Raw genomic sequence first — 12,226 nt, 5'->3', positions numbered from 1 at the left:
ATTTAAAGTTCATATTTTATGTTCATATTTGTCTTCAACTTTTTAAGACCTTTTAATTTTAATAGATGGACAAGAAACGGTGAGGACGAGACGGGGACCCACTCAAGCAAAGGATGTGTGGAAGCTTCCTCCGGGTGAGAAGATCATCATCCGATGCAACGAATTGGGGCAGCCCATCAATAGAGCTGGAAGTCTTTTATCAAGCTTTTTAGGATCGGTTGCATGCAAGGGTCAGCTGTGTCCGCTCAACTATACGAAGTGGAATGACATGCTTCCTTCGTATAAGGTTGAGCTTCTTAGACTTATACAGGTAATGAATTGAATTTGTTCTTTTTAATTTGACCCCTCCTGTGTGTTAATTTGCTTACTACCATAATATTACTTTTGAGGTTCTATATTATTATAACATTCTGTATCTTGTTGTAGGGTAAGTTTGTACTCCCTCCAGAGAGCCATGATTGGGTGCTAAAGTCCCTCAACCGCAAATGGAAAGAATATAAAGCAAAATTGAAGACGGACTTCAAGCACGAGGGTATGACAGAGGAGGAGGTTGCTCGTGTGACTCCTCCTGATGTATACCCTCAGCAGTGGAGGGAGCTTGTTCACTACTGGTTTTCTGAAAAAGGACAGGTCACGTATATTGTTTCAATATTTTATATTATATTTATTATTAATATAGATTGCAAATATATACATTGAATCATATTATACTGTGTGCTTTTATTTTGGCAGACATATTCTAATATTGGCAGAGCTGCACGAGCATCTCAAGCAGTTCCTCATACTTCAGGCTCGAAGAGTTATGCGAGACGTAGAAATGAATTCGTAAGTTCTTTTGAAACTATTTGAAATTTTACTAACATATAGCACGTATCATAATATATAGTTTGCCAATATACTTTCCGTATGTGTAGATAGTAGAGCATGGAAGGGAGCCTGGTGAGGTAGAGTTTTATAAGATGACCCACACTCACCGAGATGGCAGCTTTGTCCGGGACGAGTCGAGAGATATAGTTGTATGTATTCATTTTTGCTTTGTTCAGAATATTTTTTAAAAAAAATTTAAATTTTTTTAAATATTAATGTGACATTTTTTTTGAGAGATATATAGGAAAGAGCTACAACTCTTATTTCAGAGCGTGTCGGGGAGTCATCATCATCCGATGCGGCCAGTCGCATCGAGGCTCAGGTCTATACCAAATTAATGGGCCCAGAACGTTATGGTCGAGTGAGGGGTTATGGTGTTGGAGTTACCCCCACTCAGTTGTCTGCAGTGAGCCGATATACCCAAGATGCTAGACAAGGTAGTAGCACTGCAGAGGTTTGTAGTCTGAAGGCAGAGATGGCACAGATAAAACAGTCATATGAGACAAGGATAAAGGAGATGAGTCAGAGTCATAGGACCGATATGGAGGAGTTGAAGCAGAGCCAAGAGTTGAAGATACAATCTTTGCAAGATCAGCTTGACCATATTTCATCCTTTTTGCAGAGATTTGCTCCTCCGGTACATAACTAAATCTATTTGAATATTGTATGTAATTATAATGTATTCTTGTATGAGCTGTTGGATTGCCCCACAGCGGCGCGACGTTCGCGGCGGAATCCGCATGCCGGGCCCGGTGCATCGCATACGCCGGAACAGGATCGGGTAGATTTCAAAATTTTTCTGAATCAAAATGATTCAGAACCCTTTTGAATTAAGATGGGGACTAAACTAAGATCTAATAATTAATTATGAATTGTTAAACTACTAGAAAATCAGAAATATAAAATTTCAAATGAAGATCTCATCTTCACCTTTGTGCGGGTAGAAGAACACCGCAACCGATGATCGTGGTTTGGTTCCTTGTAGCCGCACAAACGTCCGGCCTCTACAAGTATCCACACGAGGTTGCTGAAGATCAGAGATGGGGCTTCACCGGGGTGCTAGCTCCTTGCAAAAGCCTCTCTTGGATGTCGAAGAAGAAGGAAGAAGAAATCACAAGGATCCCACCTTGTGCAGCCTTCAAAAGGAAGAAGAAAACCCTTCACCTTTTTATTCTTTTCTCTCCCTATTTGCTGATTTAAAAAATCCCCAAAAATCCCTCTTGCTGCCCCACGGCTGGGAGAAGTTCTTCTCTAAAATCTGGGACGTGGGGCTCCCTTTTATATGGTTCAAAACCCTAGGCGCCAAGGGTCCTAGTCCCACTAGGATTCCTTGGCGCCTCCCCCTTTTTTTTGCATTGGCGGGCCCCTTGATTCCTTGAATCAAGGGGCGCTGGCTCCCAGCAAAGAAGGAGAGGGGGCCACGTTCTTCCTTGCCCTCTTGGCTGCCCCCTCTTACCTATTTTGACTCCTCAAAATAGGGCATTAAGAGGGAGGCTTCATATAAGGAAAAAGGCTGAATTTAGGTAGAATTTTTGGGACTCGATCTAGCCAACTCTTGACTAGGATTTGAGTCAAATTTCTTTGGGTCAGATCCAACATAATTTGACTCAATTAATCAGCAATAAAAGACTCAATTATAATCTAATTATAATTATTTAATTCTTCCATTTAACTCACTAACTCTTAGTGGGTTATTTTGTACATCAATCTTATTGACAATTGACATTGTGATTCCAATTCACAAATCGACAATCCTAATAATCAGAACCTCTAATGTGTGTGACCTCATAGGTTCTAATCTGACTGGTAATGAGACATATTGAGATCTCCATCTCAGTATCATTGAAACTCCTTTCAATGGGTTGGAACGATTCCAACTCAACTCATTAGGGTTTATCGATCATCAAGATAATCCCTATGAGTCCCACCATCCACCAGTGACACCTAGCAGCATGTAGTGGCTACCCAGCAGAATAGAATGATGAACCTCTAGGTGCAGTTGTCATGTGTTACAGTCCTTCTATCGTGGATCCCTACAAGATGGAGGTCATGGATAACTCGTCAAACCCCTTCGTCTGTCATATGTCAAAATTTATTCGACTTAAGTTCGAGAGTGGAAAACTCTTTCTCCACTGTGCATACTGCCCCGGCCGAGGTCTTACGAACTTAGTCTTATAAATCACATAGGATCTCTCCTTATCTATCAAGGTCGATAGATTCCATATAGGTGCATACCCTACTCCTACAGTGAACTTACTGCAGCCAATCTACACTGCATGGACCCATATGGCTAGAGACCATGTATGTGTGCAGTCAAATTACAATAACCTCACTGTGAGTAGCCGAAGCACCGCAGGTCAAAGGACCAGTCACACTACTGCAACATCAAGCAAGTCACTGACGAGTGGATAGACATCCAAGTGACTTCTTGTCTTGGTCACGCTCAGTACCCTTGTTCTCTAACAAGCACCTGCACTATCACTTCAGTGTCCCTACACTGTGGACTCAAGTCTCGTCCATCCAGAAGAAAAGTGATCTGTGCACTGATCGGATCAAACACCGTCCTCGTGATGATCCATTGATCAGGAGCATTTAGAAACTAATCACCAATGATACATGGCTCAAATTCTCAACTCTTGAGAATATGTATCATCATCTTATTAATTTCTTGGACGATTCATAGACACATAAACAATATGAATGAAAAGATGCCTTTTATTTATTTAATAATAAATAGTCAAGTACAAAATTATGTCCCTAGAATTAATAATGTGTCAGCCAGATTGGCTTCTAGGGCATACATCTAACAATCTCCCACTTGCACTAAAGCCAATCAGTCATATATCTAAGCCCCATCTTCTCAAGGTGGGCTTCAGTCTTTTGCTGACTTAGCTGCTTAATGAACGGGTCTGCCACGTTATCCGCGGAGTCTACTCTCTGCACCTCGACATACTTCTTCTCAACATAGTCGCGTATGAGATGAAAGCGCCGCTCTATATGCTTGGACTTCTGATGAGACCTTGGTTCCTTAGCAAGAGCTATGGCGCCATTATTATCGCAGTAGAGTGTTATGGCATCTGATGTCATTACATCTAATTCTGCAATGAATTTCTTGAACCAGAAGCCTTAGCAGTTTCAGAGGCGGCGATGTATTCAGCTTCCATAGTAGAGTCAGCAATGATCGGTTGTTTAGAACTCTTCCAATTCACCGTACCACCATTGCACAAGAACACATATCCAGATGTTGACTTCCTATCATCGACATCAGTCATGAAGTCTGAATCTGTGTACCCTTCTACCTTTAACTCAGTTGATCCTCCAAAAACCAAGAATAAATCTTTAGTTCTTCTCAAGTACTTAAGAATATTCTTCACAGCTGTCCAGTGTTCTTCACCTGGATTCGACTGATATCTGCTTGTGACACTCACAGCAAGGGCTATATCAGGTCGTGTACATAGCATGGCATACATGAGGCTCCCTATTGCCGATGCATAGGGTATCTTGCTCATGCGTTGAATCTCTTCAGATGTGTTGGGGCACATCTTCTTGGAGAGATGAATTCCATGCCTTAGGGGTAAGAGACCCCTCTTGGAGTTTTCCATGCTGAACCTCTTCAGCACCTCCTCAATGTACATCTTCTGTGAAAGGCCAAGCATCCTTTTAGATCTATCTCTATAGACCTTTATTCCCAAAATATAGGATGCTTCCCCAAGGTCTTTCATGGAGAATTCTTTTGACAACCAGACCTTGACCGAGGTTAGCATGGGAATATCATTCCCTATCAGTAGGATGTCGTCCACGTACAGTACGAGAAATACGACAGCGCTCCCACTAACCTTTTTGTGAACACACGGTTCCTCTTCGTTTTTGATGAAATCAAATGTTTTGATTGCGTCATCGAAACGAGTGTTCCAACTCCGAGATGCTTGCTTTAGTCCATAGATGGACCTTTGCAGCTTGCAGACCTTGTGATCTCCATCACTGAAAGTGAAATCCAAAGGCTGTTCCATATAGATATCTTCATCAAGATATCCATTCAGGAAAGCAGTTTTCACATCCATCTGCCAGATTTCATAATCATGAAATGCTGCAATGGCAAGCAATGTTCGGATGGATTTTAACATAGCTACAGGTGAAAAGGTCTCCTGATAGTCAATGCCTTCGCGCTGACTATACCCTTTCGCCACAAGCCTTGCCTTATAGGTCTCTACCTCTCCATCCGAACCTATCTTCCTTTTGTAGATCCATTTGCATCCAATAGGTACAATACCTTCTGGTGGGTCTACTAAGGTCCAGACTTGGTTGGAATGCATGGAGTTTAACTCTGACTTCATAGCTTCCAACCATTTCTCAGAATCGACATCAGATATCGCCTCGTTGTAGGTTTTGGGATTCTGTATGTGATCCCTATCTCCCACTAGAAACATTTCCTCGGTATCCTCTTCTAGTATACCTAAGTATCTATCGGGAGGATGGGAGACCCTACTAGATCTACGAGGTGGTCGAGGGACATCGTGTACTGGCTCTGTATGAATGGGTTCAATAGGATCATGACTCGTTGCTTTTTAGAGACTTTCTCTTCAAGCTCAATTTTTCTCCCACTGCCTCTATCAAGGATAAACTGGTTTTCTAAGAAGATGGCATGACGGCTCACAATCACATTGTGATCCTCTGAGACGTAAAAATTGTATCCTAATGACTCTTTAGGATATCCTATAAAACGAGCACTTATGGTCCTAGCCTCTAGCTTGTCCGCCTGTAGTCTTTTGACGTGGGCCGGACATCCCCAAATCTTGAGATGACCAAGACTTGGTTTCTTACCATGCCATATGTCATATGGTGTGGTAGGAACGGATTTAGAGGGAACTCTATTCAGTAGATATACTGCGGTAAGTAAGGCATCTCCCCAAAGAAACATAGGTAAATCAGTGAAGCTCATCATGGACCTGACCATATCCAATAGGGTCCGATTCCTCCTCTCTGACACCCCGTTGAGTTGAGGTGTACCCGGAGGTGTCCATTGTGAGACTATGCTGTTTTCCTTGAGATAGTCCCGGAATTCTCCACTAAGGTATTCTCCTCCTCGATCTGATCGAAGAGCCTTAAGAGGTTTTCTAGTTTGTTTTTCTACTTCATTCTTGAACTCTTTGAACTTTTCAAAAGATTCAGACTTGTGTCTCATAAGATACACATACCCATACCGTGAATAATCATCGATAAAGGTAATGAAGTACGAATAATGTCCCCTGGCTAGCACATCGAATGGGCCACATACATCTGTATGTACTAGGGTAAGTAATTCAGTGGTCCTCTCCCCTTGTCCTACAAAGGGTAATCTAGCCATTTTTCCTTGAAGACAGGATTCGCAAACTGGATATGACTCGGAAGTCAATGAGCCGAGAAGCCCATCTTTATCCATTTTGTTCATTCTGTCCTCTCCAATATGGCCAAGCCTGAGGTGCCACAAATATCTTTAGTTTATCTCATCCCTGGATCTCTTGGATCCTTTGGCACTCACTTCTTGCTCTGACACATTTATAGATACATCCATATGTAAATGATAGAGACTGTCAATCATAAAACCACGTGCAACTATTTTATTTCTGAAATAAATAGAACAGCAGTCTTTGTCAAAAGTAAAAACATGACCTTCCTGTGCTAGACATGAAACAGAAATCAAATTTCTGCTAGCAACAGGTACATAATAGCAGTCTCTAAGTAATAAACTAAAACCAGACGGTAGTCGCAGATGGTAGGTGCCCACAGCCACAGCAGCAACTTTTGCCCCGTTGCCAACCCGAAGGGTTACCGCACCTTCCGCCAGCCTTCTACTTTCCTTTAGACCCTGCATGGTAGTGCACAAATGAGCACTAGAACCAGAATCTATAACCCAACTGGAAATAGAAGAAACCGTTAGATTAGTTTCAATTATGAGCAAGTCTATACCTTCTGAAGGTGTGTCAGCTTTCTTGTTCTTCAGGCTCTCGAGGTATGAAGGACAGTTCCTTTTTCAGTGGCCGTCGACATTGCAGTGGAAACATTTTCCTTTGTCATTAGCCTTTTTCTTTTGAACTTCCTTCTTTGGCTTCTTGTCTTTCTTCTGCTTCTTAGCAAGCTTCTTTTTCTTCCAAGTAGACTTTCTCTTGGAACCAGAAGTCAACTCAGCAGCAAGAACATTGCCCCTTGAACCTTTCAAGGCTCCCTCAGCAGTTACCAACATATTTATCAGTTCAGTCTTAGTGCATTCAATCTTATTCATGTGGTAGTTTACTATAAACTGACCAAATGAATCAGGAAGTGACTGTAGGATCAAATCCACTTCAATTTCTTGTGCATGTTCATTCCGAGCTTTTCAAGCTCCTCTAGGTCCTTGATCATAGTCAGACCGTGATCATGGACAGACTGCCCCTCGCGCATCTTCGCTTTGAAAAGCCTCTTGGACACTTCAAAACGAGCTGTGCGACTCTGCTCACCATACAACTCTTGCAGGTGTGTCAGTATGTCCCTAGCAGTCTTCATATTTTCATGCTGGCATTGGAGTTCATTTGACATGGATGCCATCATATAGCATTTTACTCTAATGTCATCATCCAACCACTTTTTATGCATCTCACGCTGAACATCAGTAGGACGTGTTGGTAGTGTGGGGATATCTGAATCGAGTATGTAGCCTATTTTCTCACAGTCCAAAATAATTTTGAGGTTTCTAAGCCAGTCTTTGTAATTGGTTCCGGTCAGTCGGTTGGTCTCAAGAATACGGGTCAAAGGGTTTGAAGCTGACATTGTATCTGCAGAGAGTAAAGATTCTAGTTAGACTTTTGTACTTGATCCTAATCTGTTCTAAGGTCTTTTAGAACAAATGTAACTCCCACTATTTTCTCGAATCCCTTACACTCCCCTGGTAGGGAAACGAAAATCCCACACGACTAGGGTTTCTAGTGGGTACTGCGGTCCCATCAATTTACATGCCACCTCACCTAACAGTTATTGGTGACACATAGATTGATGAATGTACAACTCTTGTACAATGCTTCTGAAGCATGTTGCAGTGTAACTTGGTCTCTAAGCCATGAAAACCTCACCTAACAGTTATTGGTCCCATTTCTTAGTTAAGTCAGACCCACCGTATAACCGTAGGAATAAAGTCGTCATTGGGTCCTCACCTAACAGTTATTGGTGCCCAACCCCACCTTTACCCTACAACATCTCATGTCTATAGAGAGGTCCAGCCCCCCGATGCAACTTGACCACTGTGTCCAGCCGAGACAAATCAACATCAGAAAGGCCTTAGCAGCTCTACTACAGTGGAAGACCTATTGACTTAATATTGGTTAATCAGGTCTTTAGTGTTTGCAACTTGAGCTCTTCATAAGAGGTAATCGAACAATTGGCCAGGTAAGCAGGTGGGAGGCTCCCCTTACTCAGAGAGTAAGGTCCTAATTAAGTAACCACCTTTAATGCTTTCCTAGACACCAATTAGATCAATTAATCTAATATGACTTGCTCATGTCGGTTCACTCTCGACTTGATTGAGGAGGTTTTAATTTAGGTCTCAATTGGGTTTGCTACATCACATGTAAACCTATCTACCCGACTCTCATTCACATCACATGCAAACGGCACATTGCAGGCAGTTATGATCGCAGCAATAATTAAAGCTAAACTTTAAATAGGTGATGATCATGGATTCTAGTTAGGTCGTATTACAAGCACATGCACGTCAATCGATCAACTGGTCTTCAACTCTTGAATTGGTTCCAAGCCTCCTTGATTCGATCCTTGACCAACTCTTGATCCAATCGCCATCAACCGCTTAGACCCCTGCTCATCTCATGCATAATCTTTGATTTGATCGTTGACGTACATCACATCACAGAAATACAACCAGATATAAAATAAAAATAAAAATAAATTACATCTCCCTTTTAGGAGGCACGCAGGCCTCTCAAAATATTAAATAAGATGCATGCAAGCATCTGCAAAATTACATGACATTACAGATCACATCGCAGGTCATTACATTCGATACCAAAAGGGTTTGAATCCTATGATCATCACCACATGCATCTCATGCATGATTTTATCTAATCTGATTTTAATTTTATTATGCAACCATCTGAGATCCAGATCATGCAATACCTTAATTTTAAACATCATAATCATATCATAATTTTAAAACTAACATCGCATGATCGATCTAACAAAATCAGCATGCTGAAAATTTTCAGCAACACGAAATTTCAGCACGCAGAATTTTTCAGCATGCATAATAATTAAAAAATCAGAACTAATTCATAATTAATTAACTATTATCTTAATTGGATCCCCAAAACCATAGCTCTGATACCACTGTTGGATTGCCCCACAGCGGCGCGACGTTCGCGGCGGAATCCGCATGCCGGGCCCGGTGCATCGCATACGCCGGAACAGGATCGGGTAGATTTCAAAATTTTTCTGAATCAAAATGATTCAGAACCCTTTTGAATTAAGATGGGGACTAAACTAAGATCTAATAATTAATTATGAATTGTTAAACTACAAGAAAATCAGAAATATAAAATTTCAAATGAAGATCTCATCTTCACCTTTGTGCGGGTAGAAGAACACCGCAACCGATGATCGTGGTTTGGTTCCTTGTAGCCGCACAAACGTCCGGCCTCTACAAGTATCCACACGAGGTTGCTGAAGATCAGAGATGGGGCTTCACCGGGGTGCTAGCTCCTTGCAAAAGCCTCTCTTGGATGTCGAAGAAGAAGGAAGAAGAAATCTCAAGGATCCCACCTTGTGCAGCCTTCAAAAGGAAGAAGAAAACCCTTCACCTTTTTATTCTTTTCTCTCCCTATTTGCTGATTTAAAAAATCCCCAAAAATCCCTCTTGCTGCCCCACGGCTGGGAGAAGTTCTTCTCTAAAATCTGGGACGTGGGGCTCCCTTTTATATGGTTCAAAACCCTAGGCGCCAAGGGTCCTAGTCCCACTAGGATTCCTTGGCGCCTCCCCCTTTTTTTTGCATTGGCGGGCCCCTTGATTCCTTGAATCAAGGGGCGCTGGCTCCCAGCAAAGAAGGAGAGGGGGCCACGTTCTTCCTTGCCCTCTTGGCTGCCCCCTCTTACCTATTTTGACTCCTCAAAATAGGGCATTAAGAGGGAGGCTTCATATAAGGAAAAAGGCTGAATTTAGGTAGAATTTTTGGGACTCGATCTAGCCAACTCTTGACTAGGATTTGAGTCAAATTTCTTTGGGTCAGATCCAACATAATTTGACTCAATTAATCAGCAATAAAAGACTCAATTATAATCTAATTATAATTATTTAATTCTTCCATTTAACTCACTAACTCTTAGTGGGTTATTTTGTACATCAATCTTATTGACAATTGACATTGTGATTCCAATTCACAAATCGACAATCCTAATAATCAGAACCTCTAATGTGTGTGACCTCATAGGTTCTAATCTGACTGGTAATGAGACATATTGAGATCTCCATCTCAGTATCATTGAAACTCCTTTCAATGGGTTGGAACGATTCCAACTCAACTCATTAGGGTTTATCGATCATCAAGATAATCCCTATGAGTCCCACCATCCACCAGTGACACCTAGCAGCATGTAGTGGCTACCCAGCAGAATAGAATGATGAACCTCTAGGTGCAGTTGTCATGTGTTACAGTCCTTCTATCGTGGATCCCTACAAGATGGAGGTCATGGATAACTCGTCAAACCCCTTCGTCTGTCATATGTCAAAATTTATTCGACTTAAGTTCGAGAGTGGAAAACTCTTTCTCCACTGTGCATACTGCCCCGGCCGAGGTCTTACGAACTTAGTCTTATAAATCACATAGGATCTCTCCTTATCTATCAAGGTCGATAGATTCCATATAGGTGCATACCCTACTCCTACAGTGAACTTACTGCAGCCAATCTACACTGCATGGACCCATATGGCTAGAGACCATGTATGTGTGCAGTCAAATTACAATAACCTCACTGTGAGTAGCCGAAGCACCGCAGGTCAAAGGACCAGTCACACTACTGCAACATCAAGCAAGTCACTGACGAGTGGATAGACATCCAAGTGACTTCTTGTCTTGGTCACGCTCAGTACCCTTGTTCTCTAACAAGCACCTGCACTATCACTTCAGTGTCCCTACACTGTGGACTCAAGTCTCGTCCATCCAGAAGAAAAGTGATCTGTGCACTGATCGGATCAAACACCGTCCTCGTGATGATCCATTGATCAGGAGCATTTAGAAACTAATCACCAATGATACATGGCTCAAATTCTCAACTCTTGAGAATATGTATCATCATCTTATTAATTTCTTGGACGATTCATAGACACATAAACAATATGAATGAAAAGATGCCTTTTATTTATTTAATAATAAATAGTCAAGTACAAAATTATGTCCCTAGAATTAATAATGTGTCAGCCAGATTGGCTTCTAGGGCATACATCTAACATGAGCGTGATGACTTTTGTATTTTTAGTTTCTAAAATATTTTTTTTTCTTGTAGGTTGATGATACTTCATCTACTCGTAGAGATGATGATGCCGACCCTTGATACATATTGTAGATTGTGTACTTAGGAATTTGACTTGTATGTTTTTAAAATTTTGGAGATTCCTTTGATTAATCTTGTATGATGATCATGAGATCTTTTTTGAGCAACATGATAAGTAGAATCTATCAAAACCTATGTGCCTTCTTCCGTTTCCCTTCATTGTTAGAATGGAATGCAACATCCATTCATTTGCTTTTCTAATTAATTGCTGTGAGTTCATTTTGAATCATATTTTATTCTATGAGCAGGTCACTTGACAGCTAGGAGTGATGTCTACAGCTTCGGGGTTGTCCTTCTTGAGCTCTTAACAGGACGCCGGTCTGTGGACAAGACTCGCCCGAGCAAGGAGCAGAGCTTGGTTGACTGGGCTCGCCCCAAGCTTAGTGACAATATTGTAGAGATGATGATGCCGACCCTTGATACATATTGTAGATTGTGTACTTAGGAATTTGACTTGTATGTTTTTAGAATGTTTTTGAAGTACAATGTAATCAAATATGATACTATGAATGTAATCAAAGTTCTTGTTTGTGACTCGTATTTTGTTATATATGTGATTCAGTGTATTTGTTTCTATTGTTTTGTTAGAATTTAATGTACACAGAGTATTTAAAAATTACTTTTACAAATTTTTTTTTTAAAAAAAAATTTAATGCCGACGCTTATAAGCGTCGGGAAAAGCAACCGGAATGGAAACTGGCACGCCTTTAACGACGCTTTTAAGCGTCGGCCTAAAACCATAGTAAACAACCCTTCTCGCCGACGCTTATAAGCGTCGGAGTATTATAAAAGG

General features: G+C 41.3%; 1 protein-coding gene and 1 long non-coding RNA gene across 2 annotated transcripts; both read left to right on the top strand.

The window, feature by feature from the left end:
* Nucleotides 1-200: 200 nt before the first annotated feature.
* Nucleotides 201-1,516, top strand: LOC120105952 (uncharacterized). The gene is made up of 5 exons (XM_089924629.1): nt 201-310; nt 427-630; nt 733-825; nt 915-1,016; nt 1,112-1,516. Exons 1-5 carry the CDS (start codon nt 269-271, stop codon nt 1,514-1,516), a joined length of 846 nt encoding a protein of 281 aa, XP_089780755.1. The 5' UTR covers nt 201-268.
* Nucleotides 1,517-11,357: 9,841 nt separating this feature from the next.
* LOC149752973 (uncharacterized) lies at nt 11,358-11,816 on the top strand. The gene is made up of 2 exons (XR_016396077.1): nt 11,358-11,450; nt 11,682-11,816. It is a non-coding gene; the product is annotated as an uncharacterized LOC149752973 (long non-coding RNA).
* The last annotated feature ends 410 nt before the right edge of the window (nt 11,817-12,226 follow it).

This window comes from Phoenix dactylifera, chromosome 8 (genome assembly GCF_051530095.1).
Source record: "Phoenix dactylifera cultivar Ajwa chromosome 8, Ajwa_hap1_PhDact_Kaust_v1.1, whole genome shotgun sequence".
NCBI classification, from domain to species: domain Eukaryota; kingdom Viridiplantae; phylum Streptophyta; class Magnoliopsida; order Arecales; family Arecaceae; genus Phoenix; species Phoenix dactylifera.
The sequence above is the reverse complement of the archived record's forward strand: the minus strand, read 5'-3'. Positions and strand labels throughout refer to the sequence as shown.